The sequence below is a fragment of the Octopus bimaculoides genome, chromosome 6 (assembly GCF_046866305.1).
Source record: "Octopus bimaculoides isolate indiv1 chromosome 6, ASM4686630v1, whole genome shotgun sequence".
Lineage (NCBI taxonomy): Eukaryota > Metazoa > Mollusca > Cephalopoda > Octopoda > Octopodidae > Octopus > Octopus bimaculoides.
This window is the reverse complement of record NC_142933.1, coordinates 97405289-97428686: the sequence shown is the minus strand read 5'-3', so window position 1 is coordinate 97428686 and position 23398 is coordinate 97405289. Positions and strand designations below refer to the sequence as shown.

The 23398-nt window shown below is 34.5% G+C and overlaps 1 protein-coding gene across 3 annotated transcripts in view; it reads left to right on the top strand.

The window, feature by feature from the left end:
* The window catches only part of LOC106878026 (uncharacterized), a 151148-nt gene that overhangs the window by 46626 nt on the left and 81124 nt on the right, over positions 1–23398 (top strand). Inside the window, exons 2-3 of one of the 3 annotated variants that reach the window (XM_052968640.2) lie at positions 17336–17426; positions 21869–23153. In XM_052968640.2, coding sequence (XP_052824600.1) covers positions 22563–23153 — 591 coding nt within the window. In that variant the 5' untranslated portion in view covers positions 17336–17426; positions 21869–22562. Of the gene's footprint in view, positions 1–17335; positions 17427–21543; positions 21684–21868; positions 23154–23398 lie in introns of those variants that run through there. The other 2 variants (XM_014927106.3, XM_052968639.2) reach the window with 2 other exon arrangements.

Below are 23398 nucleotides of genomic sequence, written 5' to 3'. Positions count from 1 at the left end.
ACCAAATCATTCTACCTCTCCTCTCTTCCATCATGATACCTGTGTAGCAAGAAATGACACAGGATCTGCCCACATTCCGTATGAACCCCACTCCGGTTACAACTTTGTTGCTATCCATCATTCTCTCCCTTCCCATTGTGAATCTTTGTTGACATCTATCACTGTACCAACAGAATTTCTGTTGCTATCTACCACTGATGCATGACATCTCTATTGTTATTCTGTCAAGTTGCTTATGCTGGTTTTCTTTTTAACCTCCTATCAGTTACCACCACCTGACTTCTTCTCCTTTTCCCTCCCCCACTCTCCTAACATCCCTTCCCTCCCTATCACTGATAATCATACTCTCTCGTTTTCACACTCTTGATCGTTATTCCCTTTCTATTCACATTCTCGATTACTTTCACTTTGAAAAGGACTGAGATTATGAAGAGTACAGAAGACTACTTGGTCTTGCAGGAAGCAGAGCAATCTCACTGATGTTGGTACTTCAAAACATGCAACCTGTACTCTGTAAAGTGGCTGGTGCTTGATTGAAGACAATGTAGGGTAGAGAAGACTCTTTAGTCACACAAATGACCGAACAGCCTCTTTAGTGCTGGTGCCATGATAAGATACACCCAGTATACCCTGTAAAGTGTTTGCTGTAAGGTTGGGCATCAAGCTCTTCCTCAGAAACTATACCCTAAATAAAATGTATAAGCAAAATGCAGCTCTCTGAGTGGGCAGTAACTCCAGATAAAAATTAACTTGGACAGAGATGAGCATAGAAAACAGACATTAGTGATAATTATAATGATGAATTGAATTTGGACATGAGCACCACTAATCTCACTCAGCTATTTTTATCCTTTAGTCTAAGGGAGCCTACAGTGTTTAGTATACTTCTCTATATCCTTTTGGTAAGGAATGAATGTTAACAAAGTGAGTTGTGCAGTCTCATTAGGAGATTTGAGTACATATTGTAGGATGATCTTGTGTGAGTCACTTTCAAGAGTGGAGCAGTGTCAATTGTCTGTTTAAACAGCAAATGACGATCAGTACTGTATAAATTACATATGTATCATTAGCTCATCATATCAGACTTACATTAGATTGTTACATTTTTGTGTTACATGAGAAAAATTTTCAGCTGAACAGTCTTAATATCTATTACAAGATGTAAGAGCCAACAAGGGAGTCTCTGAAGGTGGGATATGAATTTGGCTGCTAGAATTAGTAGCCAAATTTAACCTCATATCATACCCTACCATCTTTGAAAAAAATGAAGGACCATACAGAATAATTTAGTCATAAATATGTCTGGGGAAAATGGTCATGGCTGGAATACCCTAGGGTTAAACAGTGACTACATGTTGGCTTTCTTTCTTCAACTGCAGAGATGAATATATTACAAGTTGTTGACATTAATACTAGATGCTAGTTTTTGGAGCATAGATATTAAGGTTTATCCTAGGTCTATCTGTTGAAATACTAGAAAAGACATCATCTTCAAACAAATGATCTGGCCTTTTGATCCTTTACTGTTAGGTGGGCCCTTGAGTTGTTACATATTTATGTTATCCAAAAAATGGAATGGTTAAACATTTCAGTTTTGGAACTACCTTTTTTAGTTGAAAATCCTTCTGAACACTAATAACTTAGAATAAGAATGGTTTCAGCAGAATAAACTGTGTTTGGCACAGCAAATAGAGAAATAGAGGATTTCTAGAACACATGATACTTTTTTTTTTTTTTTTTTTGCTTAAACTGGAGTTGTTTTGATTTATGGTAACATTCAAGAGGGAGGAAGCAACTTAAGTCAAGAATATGTCAATTAGAGTCGGAAATCCTCATTTTCATAGTAGATTCTAATCTTGGAGTTTTTGTTCCTAGACAGATTTATACTAGCCAATAGAGGAAAATATGATGCCTAAAAAGTAATTCTGTGTATTGTTACTGTCTGCCACGATAAATAGTAAACATTCAAAATTAAAAACTGAGACAGAAGACATTAAATATCATATTTGATGGCTTACAAGGCACACTTTTTTTTTTTACCAAATAGAAATCCTAGAAAATCAGTTTACATCTGATAAACTCAAGATCAGGATTTAGGTTGCTAGTACATGGTGGTTTAAGAAAGGACCTGCCAAAATTAATTTGTGTCTTATAATGCTGTGTGCCTTATTTTGTTTCCATTTTGAGAGAATTATGTAATCAAGAAGCTTTTTGCCCCACCATGAGGTTTTGGGATCAGTCTCACTGTTTGACAATTTGAACAAGTGTCTTCTACTATAGCCCTGGACCAAACAAAGTCTTGCGAGTGGATTTAGTTGATGGCAACTGAAAGAAGCATATCATGTGTTAATATATATCACATGATCATGTGATTGACCAAACTTCTGGATGTTGTTTTACATTGCTGATCACAATGCGCTTTGCATTATTTCAGTTTTCGAATGATGCCACCGCACTGGCTGGGCAAGTGGGCCAACATTCCCCTAGGTAGAAGGCTAGTCCATTGCAGGGTTACTAATTTACAGCTAGGTAGACTGGAGCAACATGAAAGAAGTGCTTTGCTCAAAAACACAATGGTGTAGCCAGTTTGTCTGGGCATCAAAACCACAATCATGAGTGCAACACACCTAACCTCTTGGTCAAGTGCCTTGCTTGGCATTAGGAAAGGCCTCCAGTCATAGAAATCATACAACAACGGACAGTTAGAGTCTGGACAGCTCTGTACTAGCTAGCTCCATGTTAAACCATCCAGCCCATGCCAGTATGGAAAGCATACATTAAATGATAATGATGATGATACACACACACACACATCCGTGTGTGTGTTTGTTTCTCCTTGTCTTGGCATCATGTGATAGATATAAGCTTGCTCATCATCATACAAGTGGTGTTCTATCTTTTCAGTTTTACATTAAACATGTTCAACCATTGGAGAACTATTTCCTTGCTTGGAAACAGGTAAATGTAGATAACAGGACAGACATTTAGCCTTAGAAGATCTACCTCAACAAATTCCATCTGATCTATGCAAGCTTGGTAAAGTGGAAATTTGAATTGATGTATACTTGTGTGCTGGAGGTACACAGCTAAATTACTTCCTTGATATAATAATTTTAATAATAATAATAATAATTGTAATAATCCTTTCTACTATAGGCACAAGGCCTGAAATTTGGGGTAGTGGGATAGTCAATTACATCAACCCCAGTGCTCATTTGGTACTTATTTCATCAACCCCAAAAGGATGAAAGGCACAATCGACCTCAAAACAATTTGAACTCACAAAGTAAGATGAATGAAATGCCACTTAGTATTTTATCTGGTGTGCTAATGGTTCTATCAGCCCACCACCTTAATAATAATAATAATAATAATAATAAATCCTTTCTTCTATAGGCACAAGGCCTGAAATTTTGGGGGAGGGGACAAATCAATTACATCGACCCCAGTGTTTCACTGGTACTTAATTTATCGACCTTGAAAGGATGAAAGGCAAAGTCGACTCGGCGGAATTTGAGCTCAGAACGTAGAGACAGACGAAATACCACTAAGCATTCAGTCCAGCATGCTAACGATTCTGCCAGCTCGCTTATATAATACTTACGTATAATAGAACACTTATTGTGTCCCTGTCGGTCATGCCGTAGGCAAAGAATAGTAAAACAACAGACGAAGTGGGAGTGGGTGACAGTGAGAGATGCTAAAGCAGGTGGATAACGTTTAAAGGCTTTGCTCCGAAGATGCTAGGGAAAACAAATGGAGTGCAGTGAGTGACACTTAGAGGTGGCTAAGTGTAGTGAGCTCTGAATCCACCAGTATTTTAATAAAAATGAAATTAGATTTTTCATCGTAAATTATATTTATCAATTTCACACGCACCCACAAATAGGCATATATGTTAAAATCGATAAAATGATTTCATCGATCTAAAAAATGTAAACAAATATATGTGTGTGGACACACATTTATATATGCCCACACGCATATATATATGCACATGCATAGATGTAGATACATAGGTATGCGTATGTATGGGTATATCTATATAAACACATACACACACACACACACAAACTTAACACAAATTCGGTGTGTGTTGCATTCCATTACTTGATAAATGAAAAGCATATATAAACAAACGACAAAATGTCTACTGAATGTTGAAAATAAGCGTGAAACAAACAGAAAGTCCATAATTTTTCATCAGTTATCGACCAATGGTACTTTTCCAGTTTCGCACCTTTAACGACAAGACTGAATGCTTCCGAATTGGTGGTTTTATTCTTTTATTCTTTTACTTGTTTCAGTCATTTGACTGCGGCCATACTGGAGCGCCGCCTTTAGTCGCATCAAATCGACCCCAGGACTTATTCTTTGTAAGCCTAGTACTTATTCTATCTGTTGCTTTTGCCAAACAGCTAAGTTACGGGGACCTAAACACACCAGCATCGGTTGTCAAGCGATGTTGGGTGGACAAACACAGATACACAACATATACACACGCATACATACATACATACATACATACACACATACATACATACATACATACATATATATATATATATATATATATATATATATATATATATATATATATATATACACACACACATACACATAGATACATATATACGACGTCTTCTTTCAGTTTCTGTCCACCAAATCCACTCACAAGGCTTTGGTTGGCCCCAGGCTTTAGTAGAAGACACTTGCCCAAGGTGCCACGCAGTGGGACTGAACCCGGAACCATGTGGTTGGTAAGCACACTTACCACACAGCCACTCCTACGCCTGTGTGCCTGCAAAAAAAAAAAAAAAAAAGCTGTTTCAAGAAAGGCATGAAGCTTAATGGGGTCATAGCTTGTAAGGGATTGTAGTTCATTTCTGATTTATTTGCCTTTTTATCAACTACTGCCTGTTTGGAATGAAGGGCAAGAGTGAGTTGACAGCTCATGGCTAGGTATGGTCATAAATATTGTCAAGACATTAGGAGTAGTAAATTGGGTGTAAAGTAACTGTCTATAAAGGAAGTTGGGTAGGGGAAGACACTAAATCATGTTGTTAATTATCAGTTAAAGGGGCAAGACGCTAATAAAACCTATGATGTTAATACAGAGGAAATTTTATCATGGGGTACTATGGGTGATTGTTCATAAACAATATTGCTATGTTGTATAAAGATAAAATTTAAGATTTTCAAAAATTATATCATAATCAAAATAGGTAAAATGTGTGTGTACATATATATATATATATATATATATATATATATATATATATATATATATGTATGTATCAATTTTCAACATTAAAAAGGAAAGATTACAAAGAATCAGTTTAATATTCATTCATGTACTTAATTATTTACTTATTAGGTGGTTTGTATAAAGACTGATCTGGGCATTTACTTATGGAGTACTGTAAACATGCTATATATATATTAATTATAAGCCAAGAATCAGAAAAAATAAAGATGTGTACAGATACACACACATATTTATCTATATGCACACATACACAAATATTTATACGTTTATATGGATATAGTATAACCGTCTCGCATAGACTTAAGTAACTAAAAAGTATCTATATATGAACAGGAAAGATAACAATTTATAAGGGTTAAGAGATTAATTGGTTATGCACATATATGCATATATACACATATACAAATATTTAATGCTTTTGTATGGATATAGTTAACAATCTCACATAGACCTAGTCGCTGAAAAATTTATGAACAGTAACAACTTTAAGGGATAAATTTGAGGTAGGGAAGAAATAAGGGTAACCCTAAAAGAAGAGGTAGTAGGTAAGGGAGTAGTGAGGGCAGTTGGAGGTATTCCAAATGAAGAGATTTTATAAGTTACAATGTTACAGGTACTATTACATATATGATTTTATAGATTCTAATGGGTATATAATTAGGAGACTTACTTACATAAAAGCCATTACAAATATACCTAATATGATCAGTAGGGTAGAACATCATAGAAAAGAACAAATAGTTTAATCACAAAATCATGATGAAGTCAGTCAGACTAATTAGGCAGGAGTTTTCATGGGATAGTAATTACATATAACACACCACATACCATAACATATAGCTTATAATGTATGCAATGCAATTTAATTCACTGTATAACTCAATATCCCATGATTTTATTATATATAATACTAGAGGGTAAATTTACAACAGATATGACACCAAAATTAATTTCCACTATCAGAGTCCAAGTATGGCATGTATAATCGCTAATTTCGAAAATACTTAAATGTACAGGTGACGGTATGTATGCATGATACCCTTAGGTCTAATTTATTATTAATCAGGTTGTTCATGTCCTTATACTTAAAAATCTCATAAGTTTCCATAAAGCACAGCCCACATCCGTATTGACTGTCTCTATAAGGCTGCGCTTTCCGGATTATATTCCATTTAAAGCTAAATTCGATCCTGCTTTCCTTCAGTTCCCAAATCTTGCTAGATGAGGATGTACATGAAGCCAATTGGCTTCGTGTTTGAGTCATATATATTATATAATTTACTATTTTATATATATAAAGTATATATATTGTATATGTGTCTACCTATCTATCTATCTATATATAAATGTATGGTTGTGCGATAGAGATTATGATATATATATATACACGACGGGCTTCTTTCAGTTTCTGTCTACCAAATCGACACACGGTCTGAGGCTATACTTCATGGCATATATATGTAAATATATACATATATATATGTGTGTGTGTGTGTGTATGTATACATGTATGCTTATATGTATTTATATGTACATTTATATATATATATATACATATAAGCATACATACATACACATATATACATACACACAAACATACATTATGTGGGTGATTACAATCGTATTTGATTCTTCAAGTACTTCAATTCTGTGTATGTACATATATTTACTAGATTGCTGACATTTATTAGTGCTTTTCCTCATTGTGTTGATGTGCTATTTTCTATCATAAATTAAACTGTCAACATTTTTGCTGACATTGGTATGCTAGTAGTAATAATTATAATAATCGTTTTGTTGTATACAGTGCTCTGGTGCACTACAACTCATCAGAAAAAGTTAAAAGAGGAGACATAGGGCAGGAAGACAGCAATTAAGTTAATGAAAATTTGGGTAAAAGGGCTAGTTGATTACATCACACCCCCAATATTTGACTGGTACTTATTCTAACAACCCCGATAGGATGAAAGACAAAGTTGACCTTGACGTAATTTGAACTCAGAATGTAAAGACAGATGAAATGCCACTAAGCATTTTATCTGGCATGCCAACAACAGCAGCAGCAGCAGTAGCAGCAGCAGCAACAACAACAACAACAACAGAAAACAGCACTGCTTGGAACCGCTCGAATACTCCAGATGGTGCTTGAAAAATAAGGGGTGTTACCTTAGTTTACTGGTAGTGAACAGCTGACACCGTAGTACATCTCCAGCGTTAGAAAAGACAATGTAATAATAATAATGAGTTTATTGTATACAGCAAAGACAATGTAATAATAATAATAATGAGTTTATTGTATACAGCACTCAGGTGCATTACAACTTGTCAGTCACAATTAAAAGATGGGTTAGAATGCAAACATATAAGTCAAGTAAAGAAAGACAATAATGAAGGCTAGAAGTACATGCACAGTTCACAGAAAAATAGAGAAAAATGAATAGTTTAGGAACCGTAATGAAGGAGTGCATAGGTACATCAGGAGTAGTATTAACAAATTTCAGGAAGTGTGGAATTTTTTGAAGGATGCAGTGTCCTGATGGCTAACAGTGAACACAGGTAGTTTATTCCATGCTTCGACAATTCTGAGTGTAAAAACATGTTTCTGAAAGTCATGGGTGCTGTTCTGTATTTTGATTTTATAAACCTGTCCACAGCTGATAGAGATATTATTGTTGTTATTGGAAAGATGATGGATAATCTTGTCGGTTTCTACCAAGTCAGCTGTTATATGTGCAATAATTGTGTGTTTTATGCTGTTGGGGATGATAAGGTTTTTATATTCCATTGATAAATGTATCTGCTGTCTCCTTTTATGGATGCTGTGCAGGATTGACATGGGAATCTTGGTAGGATGTGGATGATGTCTGTTTGTGGAAGGTTAAGGATGAGGAGAGCAGGGAATCATCTGTGTAGGGTGTGTCAGAGCCAGTGAGTGAGCTTCTATGCTGTCACTTGACTTGCTATAAATAACAGCCAAACCATAAAATCATAACCTATCAATATTACAAATAAGATTACATTAGATAACACATTTCTAGATATACAAAAAATATGGGGGTGGTCTCAACTAGAATGTCTTTGATTATAGGCATGCTCAATCAAGACTGCCTGAGACTAAAATGCAATTCCGACTAATTTCATATTATTTTAATGTTATCTTTCATTAATCACTGAATGGGGTAACTTTAAGGTTTTCAAGTTATTCCCTTCAACTGAGATTTAACATTGTTTGTTTGTCCTGCGTTTTCATTACTATAGCGTTTCACATTATTTGCCTTTAGACAGTTAAAATCCTCTTAATATGCATTATTATAATGTATTGTTTGGAAATTTAAGAAGTTGAATAACTCTTATTTTCTACTTGTCAGTTTTTTTGTGTTTGCCTTCATAACTCGATCTTCCCTGTTTTTTTTTCTTTTTCAATGTTTAATCAGCTTATTAACATCTTATAACATGACAAAACTCTTCAGTTCTCACCAGAGAATCCTTTCTCTAGGTTTTTGTTTTTTTGTTTTTCAAGTTACAAGTGAATTAGTCTTGCTTGCTTTCATAACTCTTAGAAGTTCAGCTCAACAAAAATCATCTCGTCGTTGTCTACAACTTCCTGTTTATTTTAAAGGTGTCAGTTTACTTACCTGGAAAGTAAGTACTACTTGGATTTCGTATGATAATAGTTGATGTTGAAGTAATTTAACTAGTGACCAAAAAAGAAAACAAGATAAAACATACTTCAAATACACCTGTACATTTCTGAAAGATTCATCTGGACACTCAACTCCACAACTATAGAAGTTTATTTCATCCCAATTCATTTTCGTGTTTCTTTGCTTGAAAAACTAGATCTGTAGACGTCAATTTTAATCTTGTGATCAATTCAGGTATGATTGGGGGATTAAGATGTTTACTTGACAATCCTATGGGTCTGTGTTTGATCTCATTGAACAGAACTTTGAGTGCTTTTCTACCAAGCTTTGAGTTGATGCATACCTTGTATGTTCAACTGGGTAGGTGGAAACTGTCCAGAGGCCTGTCAGATGGACTGTGTTGTTCTTTGGGTATAGACATCATCCATTGGCCAGTTTAATTCCAGCACAGCTCCTTAAATGCCTTTAGTATGAGTCCATTCTGTTGCTAACATTCAGACCAGATTTCTAGTTTAAGGATAATACACAAATTGTAGTGTCAATTTTCTTCCTCTTTTTCTTCACCAGGACCAAAGATTCCACCCCCACCAAAACAATCATAAGTAACAGTACTGCCCTTCCTCCTCCGTCTGTAAGACACCTCTTTTAACCCATTATTTATCACTGATTTTTATGGCATTAGTTTGAATGGATCTTTTTTTTTAAATGATGATGATGAGTGCACTGGCATCAGAGTGGCCCGGTGCCTCAGTCTCTGAATGTGTGAGCCACACAAATACCATTGTTGAGCAGTAGTTGATGAATTCAGCCTGTATTCATTATCCTGCAGCCATTAAGTGAACTGGTTCCCCTGACATGCTGCCCTGAATGACATAATTAAAAGGGCCTCGATGTAGCTGGTTTCCCATTGTAACTGGAGCCAGTTGGTCTCAATCACAGGGATGGTAAGCACCTTGATAGAATAACCCTCTTTCCATACTAGGGAGGCTGATCTCTAATCTGTGACATGACGTGCTGTGACATGTTCTCTGGCTCCACTGTTTATAATGCAGAGGAGAGAAAAATAAACATAAAAGCCTGACCAACTGCTTTCAGTTTGTGCCGGTCATCATCAAGGCCTCAGGTGTTCTCAGATCTTGTACTGGTAATTTTCTTCACAAAATTGGTATAACTGCAGCCCATCTGAGAAATGAGCCTTGCAAAGTGGATGATTGCTGCAGTTAATGTTGCTAACAATTCTCCATGGCAATGCCATCGTTTTCATGTCTGCAGGGTGTGGCTGAACACACCATTTGTTCTGGGGTGTACTCCACCCACTCCTCATCTGCTGCTGTTGCTTAATTCCTTCTCCCTTTTTTTTCTTTTTTTTCCTTGTAAATAAAACATTTAATTAGTAGTTGAACAAAAAGACATGGGCCGCACAGGAATTTTTCTTGAATCCATACTTAAATAAATTTTGCACTATGTACAACATCTGCATCGGAAACAATGTGTCATTCATTGTTATTTTGCTAGACAACTCTTATGGTTACCCTGCAGATCTTCATAAAGAGTTCAATCCAGGTTCAAATCAATTCTTCAGATCTTAAGATCAAATGCTTAAGTATCATTAACTAAAGTCTCTGAACTCTAATCCAAGACTAAAACTATTATTACAGCATTTCTGAGAGGCTATAAGTCTTTTTCGTATTTGGTGGAATTCATCAGGAAAAAAAAGCTTTGTTTCCATTGTTGTTAATGTTTTAAACATTCTTTTTTCACTTTATCATGTCATTTTGTTTCAGGACTGCATGTATTCAAGAATTAATCTATGTATTACCAACATGAGGTTAGAATTTGGCAAATCTGCTCATCTACACAGCTTTTGTTCATTGATTTATAAAGATTGTCTCAACATGTTATATCCTTGAGTGATTTTCAGAAATATTTTAGTATTTCTTTTTAAGCTACTTCTGTTCACAATTATGAATTTACATTCTCTTCTTTCTTCAAGGTTTAATCAACTTATTGTCACCTAACAGACTAAACGCTTCAGTCTCTGCAAAATACACATCCATCTCTTTACATTTTTGCCTTTCATGTTACAAATGAATTACAATGAATTAAAATGGCATTTTGGGAGGAAATCAGTAAAGAAAGCTGTCATACAAATAGGAACCAGAGAAGAATACATCAAAACAATTCTATTAGTCCAAAATATAATAGAAATACTATATTAATTATCTGAACCATTTTCACTGAATGATTAAACCTAGAACTAAATCCTGTTGTCATCTGAAATAGGTTGATACATTTTCACTGAAAGATTAAACCTACAACTAAATCCTGTTGTCATCTAAAATAGCATACTGGTCGAAATGCTCAGTAGTATTCCGTCTGTCTTTACGTTCTGAATTGCTGGGGTCGACTTTGCCTTTTATCCTTTCAGAGTTGATAAAATAAGTGCCATGGTGTTATTGAGAAGCTCCCCACTCTGAAATTTCAGAGAGGAAAGATTACAATATTTATTGCCAAATACACAAATTTATTATTCTAAATGTTTATTACTTGAACAGTGTATTGTCTGTTTTATATAATAACTAGCAGAGATACCCGGCGTTGCCCTTGTTACATGCAATTGAAGGATGAGACTTTTCTCTTATATTTCCTGTAAGGAACTGGAATAGATATGATTCGAATTTCATCAAAATTGCACATGAGGGTTCTTTCCCTCTTTATACACCCTAAAAAAATTCTAATCATGAGACATGTATCCCATACTATTAATCTTTATGCACATATTCCAAAATTTCAGTCTTCTGGAACCTGTAAAAAGGATTTTGCTCCTGAAAAATGGAGCTCATGGAGCTCTAAAATGTGGGAATGAAGGCCCCTATTGGGGGTGGGTGTGTTAATGTCAACCAGAGAAGTTGAATTGTGGGGAATGTTTTTAACTTTGGTCTCATAGTATACCTGTATATATGTGAGAGTATAGTTTCACATTAATAGTTTCAGTATGAAATTGAAGGTATATGAAATTACAGTAGCGACATGTTATTGTTTCACTTTTGAAATGTAATACTGAAATAGTGGAATAGTTTCAGTGTGAAAGTGAAAGTATCTGACATTACAGTAGAGAGATGTTATTGTTTCACTTTTGACACATAATACTCAAATAGTGGAGGAGATATGCTATTGGTGTGGGCTCGAACTATGCAAGAAGTTAAAAATTGTTTTGGCCTAAGACACTACATGGACTCTAAGTAAGGCATGTGTTAATTTCAAATGACATTGGTTGTGTAGTTCTCGAGTTTTATGGATTCACACAGACACATATTCTCATCTTTATATATCTGATATTTATGCGCATATTCAAAAATTCTAGTGTTATGGACCGTGTAAAAAGGATTTTGCTCATGAAGAATGGAGCTCTTGGAGCTGAAAAATGTAGAAGTTAAGGCCCCTATTGGGGGTGGGTGTGTTAATGTCAAGCAGAGAAGTTGAATTGTTGGGAATGTTTTTAACTTGGGTGTAATATGTATTGTTTGAATTTCTTTGAAATAGGAAATATATATATGTTCACTGGGTTTGTAAAAGAGAGTAAAGCTACAGGAAACCAAAAGACGAATGATCACGATAATCAGTCGGCTACCCGAGCGTAGTCGTTATTACTCCCCAATGTAGGATTCCTCACCATACAGGTGACAGGCACAGCTGTAAGATGCATTACGGATCTATAGCAACTGGAAGGGCATGACCCAATTGAAATAAGAACGTGTGACGTTTGGTGTAAAGGGAAATGAAAGTGTCGCCTCTGGCATTTGCAAATGACCACTATACCGATAGGTAACTGCAGAAAAAATTTACAATCAATAAATGTCTTAGAACAACCAGTCACTCATCTGGGAAGGCCTTGAAATCAATGTTACCAACTGGGGACTATGTGTGACCCAGTGATAATAAAAAATGGAGGCAAAGATGCGTCTCATTTTCTTGACAACCTATGCACCACATTGCAGAAATCACAATGTAAGTATATCTGAAAAGATAGTCTTACACTGTTGTACTGTTGAATTACAAATAATGCTCATCTGTTATGTTCGGGTGACCCTATAGATTCCAATAGTACAACTGTATTCGTCTTTGCTTAGGAAAAATGAGTAAATTGTGGGTGTGAAGTCCCCATGAAGGGGTCTTTGTGACTTCTAAGAAGAAATTTTAGAAATATTACTTTATTTGTGTGTAATCTGTATGGTTAAAATTCCATCAACATCAAAAATATATGAATTTTCATGGTGGTTATGGCCGTTATGCATTGAATATAATTTCTAAATTTCATAAAGATCCATTCAGTACTTTTTACGTAGTTTTGGATAAAAAAAACAAATGACTAATGTGTGCGTTTGTGTGTATGTGTGTGTGTGTGTGAGTGTATATATGTATAGATATCTGTATGCATGTATATATGTGTATATATGTGTACATATTACATGTACATCTATATATACATCTACACATGTATACATATACATGTATGCATATAGATCTATATCTCTATATATATCTATACATATACGTGTACATATACGTCTATATGTATACATATACATCTCTCTCTCTGAAACCATTAAAGTGAAAGTATCTGTCATTATAGTATCGAAATGTGATTGTTTCAGTTAGTGGAATAGTTTCATTTTTAAAGTGAAAGTATTTGACATGAGTGTTTTTGTAACACTTTTGACACGTAATACTTAAATAGTGGAGGAGATATTATGTTGCTGTGGGCTCGAACTATGCAAGAAGATAAACATTTTTTTTGACTAAAACACAACCGGGACCCTAAGTAAGGCATGTGTAAAATCTGGATGAAATTGGTTGTGTAGCTCTCGAGTTTTAGGGAAAAACACACACACACACGCACGCACGCACGCACGCACACGCACACACACATTCATTCTCATTTTTATATATATAGATAATCTGATTTTTTTTTCCTGTTTTTTTTTTTTCAAATACTTCCTTTATCTGTTGAAAATTCCTTTATAATGTGAAAGGCATAAATCTAATGAGTCAAATGTATATTCCATTAAGAGTGAATTGATGATGGTGATTAATTCTTTTGTTACCAATTATTGTAATACACCACTTTTATTTCACTTAATTTGGAAAATAACGGACAATTTAGTAAAATAACTTTGTTGTTATTAACTTGATGTTTGGAAATTTACATGAAATTTTGATGGAAGGTTTTAATTAAAATTACTTGAAAACAAGAAACCTGTGCCATAGAACCAAAGGTAGTCTTGACTGGGTTGATATAAAAAAAAATTAAACCTCAAACAAAGTAGGGAAAGTAAATTCATAATTATGAATCAAATGCAACGACCACAAAACACCTACAAATTGTTTACCTCAATCTTTCAAGTATTATGTTTCTCCTTAAGTGACCAGCTTATTATTGGGAGCAATCCTATATCACGTTTGTTGATCATGAGTTAAAAGTAGAAGAGGCAGGTGCCACTCCTTCCTGTTTTGGCTTTGTAGGAATACTTCCTCATATGTTTAGGCTAATTGAGCGAAGTCAGACCTAAATTATAGAAATATAATCACTGTGTCAACTCAGTCGCTCCACAAATACTTTAATTAAAAGCAAAATATTGTCTCAAATATATTGAAGGGGGACTAGGAATTTTTAATTTTCATCTATTTCTAAAGAGCATTGACATGTTAATCCTTTCATGACCATATTTATAATAAAATACGTTCCATGTGTGTTTTAATTAATTTTGAAAGTAATCAAGAATTTGGAGTGATATAGTAAAACAACCTTTTCATTATTAGGCTGGTGTTTTGAATGTTACTTAACAAAAGGGTTTTTTTTTGCATATAAAACTTATGATAGGTTTTTAATTTAAATATGAACACTTTAGAATGAAAAGCTTTGTATCATAGGGCCAGAGGTAGTCTTAGGTAAGTGGGTATCAGATGGATTAACTGAAATTGCTTTAACTAATAAAACTGGGTTGCTGATTTGGTTCACTGAATACATATTGGTGCATCTGGTATGCTTTCATTAAATAATAACAAATAAAACTATCAAATATCAACAAAATAGTTATACACATTTAATAAATCTCGCTCATATACCTTCTCATATCTCTTCATTATAAAGTATTAATGAAAGTAGGAGGAGGTTATGAAATGAAAATTGGGAGAAGAGTGGGATCGAGTTTAATACATGACATACAATGGAAATTAAATTCAAACTTCATACATGTATTTGTATATAGCTAGTGATTGGTGGACTGATAAAAAATAGTATGAATGGAATTTCAATGCTCTGAATAGCAAAATCTGTTGTGGTACTAAGAAAAAAAAAGAAAAATTATGGCTGTTTTTTTCTGAATGTATTTAAGAATATGAGAGTCGAAGAAAGATACACAATTTTATGTATTTGAGCCCTTTTTTATATATATTACACCATTGTTGGTCATACTCAAGTTTTATATTGATTTAGAGCAACATAGAAATTAATTTCCATGAAAATCAAATATATCTGCTAATTTTCCACATGGTGGATTCTAACTGAATAGGTAAATTTTCAATAAACATAATTATGAAAGTATGTAAATTTTATAACATATTTCAAATTGGTGGCTAATACATTCTTGACAATATCTATCGACAATCTAAAATAAGGGAAGTTAATAAATGAAACAATAAAAAAATCATAGCAAAAGACAGGGAATTTATTTTCATCATTAATTAATTTAAGAGATTTGTGATTTTGAGGACATTCATATTCATAAAAACATAATTAAGAGCAGTCAAATATTAATTGTTTCTCCGTAGCTGATATACCAGCAATGAGCTGTCAGAACCACTGAAGTATATTAAATATTGATTATAAATATTGATTCCAATTGCAAGTGAGTACAAAAATACAAGTTAATATCGTGAAAGATATTACTGGAAATGTAGGAGTGATTATTAGGTAACTATATAAATAAATAAAATACAAAATGCAAAAGCTTTTTTGATTATTTTTTAGACATTTCTTTAAATGGATGAAGAGTGTTAAGATTTATAGGGTTTTAATTCAGGATGATGAATCTAACATAATGGAATATGAATATTAGATCTTTTCCTTATAGAATTTCTTTTTCTTTTTTCACACAAATGAAATTAATATATCAGGAATTTGTAAACTCTCTGAAAAACATATCTCTAATAATTATCATCTGATTTATGATGACAACCATTAAGAAATAGTAAAAATAAAATTTAAGGAAATTATTTCTGTATTACTGAATAATCTAATGAAACACTTTAAGTAGGATACAAGATTTTGATCCAGATTAGGATCTGACAGCTTTAATACATCTTGGTACTTTACGACCTCAAGAAATGGATATATCCTTTCAGCATTCTAAACTTTGTCAAATGTGACACTTACTTTTTTACATTGTTCTGGATTAATCATGAATTGTCTCACAACTTCAAGATTTCAATGATATGTTTGTTGTTTATTTTTAGAATGACATTGTCGGGTATGTGACACAGGCTAAAACAGGTAAAATAGTTGGGCAGTTTAAATGCAAAAGACATATACCAACAACTAAAGTTTTGAATGTATGATTTGGTTAAAATTAAAACACTTTGATACCTTAGAAGTTTTAGATTAGGAAAACAGTTTCAACCAAATTTAACATTTACATGTTTTTTTTTTTTATTGTTCAGACTACACTCAAGTAGTGTGCAGTTATAATCTCTTAATGGTTAATATATCCAGAAGTTCTCCAACTTCTGTCAACCATTATTAACTTTATATTGTTTACTTCACCTGGAATAACACTGATTAGATATGCTAAGTAACAGAGCTGATCTCCTATTTCCAATAATCCATTTATGCAGGTTATGATCTTGACAGTTGGATTGGAATCAGTGTCAGTTACATTCCTGTGTTTACAACAGTTGCATTCTCTTTTATTCATATAGCATATTTATTTTGACACTATAACCATTTAAACAACTCTATACACATCAGTTTTCAGTGATTTTATTTAGTGCTGTGTCACTACATCATATTTTCTCTGGTGCTTTCTGTTCTGCTTCCAAGCAAATATGCCAAGGAGAGTTTCGCTCTTGGCAACCCAACTCCAGCAAAACAGTAATATTTGCACCAAATCATTATTATCCTTGTCCTTTTTTTATTTTGAGTTCAAATGCTGCTGGAGTCTACTTTGTCTTTCATTCTTCCAGAGTCAATAAAGTACCCATGTAGTATTGGTGTCAATTAAACTGACTGTACGCCTCCCCAAAACGTGTGGCTTTGTATGCATATAAAAAAAAATATTATTATTAAAATAAAACAAACCCATAAAAACAATAGCATCTATATACTACTGTACTAATTATTGATTTAATATTCATTTCTATTAAGATGGTTAATTGGCAGAAACGCAAGAACACTTGGACAAAATACTTAGCAACATTTCATCCTTCTCTATTTCCTGAGTTCAAATTCCACCAAGGTAAACTTTGCTTTTTATCCTTTTGGGGTCAATAAAATAAGTACCTTTCCCCCCCCCCCCAAATTGCTGGTCTCACGCCAAAGTTTGAAATCGATATTCATTCCTATTTTTCACCATCCATGTTTTAGTCAATTTTCAACAGATTATATTCTTTTCTACTCTAGGCACAAGGCTCAAAATTTTGGGGGAGGGGGCCAGTCGATTAGATCGACCACAGTATGCAACTGGTACTTAATTTATCGATCCTGAAAGGACAAAAGGCAAAGTCGACTTTGGCGGAATGTGAACTCAGAATGTAAATACAGATGAAGCATTTCACCCGGCATGCTAACATTTCTGCCAGCTCGCTGCCTTTTCGCCTTTCAACAGATTATATTAAACCACTTCTTGACTACCGTCTAGACATTTTTCAGTCACTTTATTTTAATTTCTCATAGTATATGTTAAACTATTACAATTGTTCCTTGATGTTTCTGACATGTTCAGCTTATTCTGCTGCAGTTACTAGGAACATTTTGCTCTCATTGTATATAATATAATTGTTGTATTCATCTAGCATTTTATACTAGTTACCTTCTCAATGAAAAAAAGATCCTTTGAGATTAGTAAAGGTAAAAAGTTCCAAAATTTCTATTTTCTAAACATTCTAGATCAGATGAAACAATCATTAATTCTGCATTTAGCATATGCACAAGCACACACTTAACATAAACATCCAGTGAACCATTTCTGCATTCCATTGGCTTTAGTATTTAACTATTTATGCCTTTCACTGCACTTGTGCATTTCAAGTATTCATTAATTGTCAGCTAATTTGAAATTCCACTTGTGCACTTATTGGTGCACTGACTACATAATATTAATTTTCAATCTGCTGCTTTTCTTCCAAAAAAAAAAAAATGTCACCAATTTTTGAAAATGTTACGCTTTCTAATTTTTTTTTTCTATCTTGGTTCTTGCAAAATAGATCATGTAGCACATTTTAGAAATATATAATACTTGAAGCCTATTTTCTAAAATTCTTTCTTACTGTTTTTAACATTTTGTTTTTTGATGATCTACACAGGAAATTTACTTTTCTATAATGGAATTTCAATCTTCGTCTTTAATCAAAATACTGATTTCTTACCCAGGCAGAAGGCCAATACTCTGTAGTGGAGGAGTATTGTCAATGAAATTGACCTCTATAGTATGAAAAGGAAAATTGATACTAGCCAGATTTGAACTCAAGATCTCCAGGGACAAAACTAAATGAATTTAATCTGTTTATCGTTTTATTTACTGCCACTGTGCTTTCATTAGTGAAAGTTTCGATTTCTTTCTTGGGCATTAGCTCCTGAGTTTTTGCTTGTTTGTGTGTATATATATTGATGTATGAACATGTTTCTGTCTATGTATGTGTATGTTTAAGCCAGTCTAAAAATTAGTGTTCATCTTATCATGTTTTATGTTCCATAACATAATGCTTCGATAAACAGAGATTGATAAAATATGTACTGAGGGCAGTATCATCAACTAAAGCGTTGAAAGCAAATTGACAGTCATTAAAGCATTGAATAGAATACATTATAGCATTTGTTCTGGCTCTCTATGTTCTGAATTGTAATCTTGCTCAGGTTGACTTTACCTCTCATCCTTTCAGTGTTGGTAAATAAAGTATCAGTCAGGTAATGGAGTCAGTTCTATCTCGCTTTCTTGGAATTGACCAGGTTGTGCTAAGAAGGGTTAAGGGAGACCACTCACAGTATCCATTGAGTGAAGGGCTAACAACCTTACCTCATAGATAATTATGTTACTGAAACTAAGACAGCCTGATATACAATGCAGCTCAGAACAGAATAAAACAAATATAACTACCTGTAGGCAGTGCCTTATCATAGTGACAGTCCAGCTAGTGAAAGTAGTAAAAGAATATTTTGGTGTTTTATCATTTAACACTTTTGCTACTCTATTTCAGTTGAAATATGCTGTCTTTGTTTCAATTAATTTTGAAAATAGTGAAGAATTTAGTAAAATAACTATCATTAATGATTTGGTGTAAGGTAGCGAGCTAGCATAATCATTAGAATACTGGACAGAATGCTTTGAGATATTTCTTCCAGTTTTACATTGAGTTCAAATACTACCAAGGTCAACTTTGCTTTACATCCTTTCAGGGTCAATAAAATAACTACCAGCTGAGCACTGGAAGTTGATGTCTGCAACTAACCTCTCCCCGCAAATTCCAGGCCTTGTGCTTACAGTAGAAAGATTATTGATTTGATGTTTGGTATGTAAATTGCTATGCAGTTTTAATGGAAGTTTTTAATGTAAATCACTTCAAAACAAAGCTTATATCATAGAGTTAAGGGTGGTCTTCATAACAAAAAGGTTGCAAATAAACTTGTTTAATGCATCTTTATATTAGAAGTGTATTGTCCAATGAACGTGTCTAGGATTATAAACCTTCACTGATCATCTAAACCAGTGGTTCAACTGTTTTTTGCCTGTGGACCCCTTTGATTCCTAATTTCTCTATTGGATCCCCATGGTCATTTGATCATCATCATCAGCATCATGGTTTAATGTCCGTTTTCCAACCTGGCATGGGTTGGACGGTTTGACCGAGGTCTGAAGAGCCAGCAGCTGCACCAGGCTCCAATCTGATCTGGCAATGTTTCTACAGCTGGATTCTCTTCCTAACGCCAACCACTCTGGGGGTATAGTGGGTGCTTTTTACATGCCACTGGCACAGGAGTCAGTCAGGCGGGCCTGGCATTGATCTTGTTTGGATAGTGCTTTTTACGTGTCATCGTAAAGAAAAATTGATCAGAAATATACTGTGTTGTATGAGAGTACTTAATCTTGGTGCAGTAGTTAGCTAAGCAATTTGTCAACATCAAGATAGTTGTATATTTTACAATTCTGTCATTATTACTCTCTTCTGACCTATTCTGCTTACCCAATATATGGAACAAGAAATTTTTGAGTTTTTCCTAAGATACAGTTTGAAATTCTTAAATTCTTAATCACGAAAAGCAGGATGTTGTTCATCCACTTGGACATTGCAAGCTCAAGTATTTTAGTAATAAATGGGATAGGAAAGAGAATATGTGGCATGTCTTGGATGTCAAGACAAAAGGAGGCTATGACTATGAAAGAATTCCAGTTGTCATCTCAAACATTTCTTCTTGGTTATCAGTGCTGCTGCATCATCACAAAAACAGTTTATTTACACATTAGAAGAAAAAAGAAAAAAGATTCTAAGTTTGACTTCTTTAAATAATGGCTATCATTGACACAATGGTGACTTTCTCATTAGCTTTTAGGTTGCTCTCCATTCTGAGATGAAATTGGTAATCTATACCCAGTCATTGTAAATTTTTGTCTTAAAGAATATGCAATATTTTGTATCCCATCATTTTATTTCTCTCAATATACACACTTCATTTAAAGAACTCTACAAGAACTCATAAGGTGATTCTTTATCTTTGTGTTCTGTTTTATTAAGCAAATAAAGTACAAATCTTTCTGTTGGAACCTGCTCATCAGTTTGGTAAAACACACATAGGCATGCTTGTTTATTGGTATAACGCAAATGGTAATAAGCTACATGAGACGCTTTACAGTATCAATTATGATTTAGTTTTGGAATTTTATTCATTCAACAGATACTGCTCTTGGAGAAGAAGAAATAATCACCAGTATCAAACCATTACAAATTTTATAGTCGTGCTTGACGAAAATATTTCTTTGGATAGGCCGCTAGTCTACCACAGGTGTTTTTCCTAGATTTAATCACTCATCCCTTTCGAATTAACCAACATTGTGTGCGTGTATTGGTCAAGTCAGTCTCTTGCTGTTCTGGAGTTTCGTTCCTCTCTCTCTCTCTCTATATATATATATATGGGGGAGGGGTGCGCGTACACACACACACACACACTCTATACGGGTGCGCGCACTCGTACACAGATTGTAATTTAATCAAATGTGAACAGTTAACATCAATTTTGGAATAAATATACACGTGTATTTGTATATATAGCCATAAGCACCAGTCTGCACAATATGTGTACATGCACATATTAAACATTCGCACTGTTATCTCTCCTTACACCGTTCAGGTATAAGTGTGTACACTTGAAAACGAAAAAGTGATGTGTTAGCAATTATGTCTTAATACAATCCTCGCTACTGGAACGTTGTTGTTACTCTGAACATTCTTTCTCACTTGTTTACAAAACAGCCCTACTGTTTACATTTTTTTGCGTATATTTTGTAAGTTGCATCTCTGATCTCGACTTCTCTAATTCCTATTACTGTAATAATGTAAAAGACACGACTGCACATGTTGAAATTGTGGAACTAGGCTAGAAGCTAAGTGAATACCAACGATCTTGTCTTGGAATGTATGTAAAATTTAAATAACTATAACTGAAATTATCTTTTTCTTTTTGTTGCAGATAAACCTCGGCGGTTTTCATAACTGAAAGTGGATAAGCAAATCTACTTCTGCTAAACATCACTTCTGATCGACGAACATACAAATTATTTCCTTCTTAACCGTCATTTGAAGACGATCTTGACATTGCAGCTACGGATAGCCAAACGTACAGTAAAAGAAATTGATTTCTTTCTTTAGGTGATAAACGTTTCATTGTTTCTATTGAGTAAAAGCGACAAAAAAAATTGCAAAAAATATCAATCAAAATAACTGAAACTAATTAATTATTTCACCTAAAGAGAAAGAGAAAAGAATTTAATATTATAAACTTTCTACAGGTAACTGTAGTTGGCAAGTTACTGCAAGTGCTTCCATACTAATTCGACGTAAAACGTTGTGATTGGTTAACAGCCAAGGACCCGGATGAGGATTATTTCTGGCGAGACTCGACATGGCGACTTCGACGCTTCATGGACCGAAATTTTAGCAGTACTTACTTTTGCAGTCGTCCCAACCACTCCAACAATCGTGACAATTATCAGTATCTGCTGCCGTCGCAGCAGCAGCGCGTCTCTTACGAGGACGTGGACGTAAAACGTTAACGACGAGACGGAGGAGGCCGTCACTCCGGAGGAGGGTCTAAAGAGGCATCAAGCCGAAACAAAGGACGGCCCCGGGTCGACACCAGCATCAGTGTCATTATCACTGCTAGAATGGTGTTCAAAGAAACAGTGTGCTTGTGGTTTCAAAAGTTAAATCCTCATACGAGGATTGACATTATGTGTGGGCTGCTCCATATGTGTGTGCCGCCCGAGTTGCGCTTTCTTGGAACGTTTCTTGAGGACCTAGGCAAGAAGGACTACTACCGGCTGAGAGATGCCGAAATTAAAGCTAACAACCACATCGATCTTGCAAAAAGTACCAACACACCTATCAACAATAGCGCTAGTAACACTGACAGTTCCACATCCTCTGGTTCTACGAGTACTATCGGTGCTGGTTCTTCTAATACTTCATCACCATCTATCTCGACCGAGGAAAGTCTTCGCAACAAGCTGTCCCTGTCACTAGCTCTGCTGTACTCGTCCAACATCCAATGCTCCAATATTATCTTCAAAATGCTCGAAGCTAATGTGGAACGAGCACTACGGGTGATGCCTTCTATGGCTGTAGTGACCATTTACGAAATTCTTACCATTTTAGTGATGGCAGCCAACCACCCGGCCTTCAGCGTTACCCAACAACTTACCATGGCAGAATTATATAAATCGGCTGAGAAGGCCGCTGAAGGCCTCATTCCCAAGGTAAGCAAATCCATAAATTTATATAGATTTCATAATTTCAACCTCAGTTGCAGACATTCTTATTGTTTCTATGCGAACGTCAGACAAATAGATCGAATGTTTTGGCATGTAGATCTGTGTTATGTATGATTTATTAGCTCATGAGATGTGAACACTGATTTACACTGCAGTTTAATCGTTCCAACTATTGTTTCTTTGAAAATTATGTCTCAATCAATGTATGAAACCGTTATAAGAAACTGTCG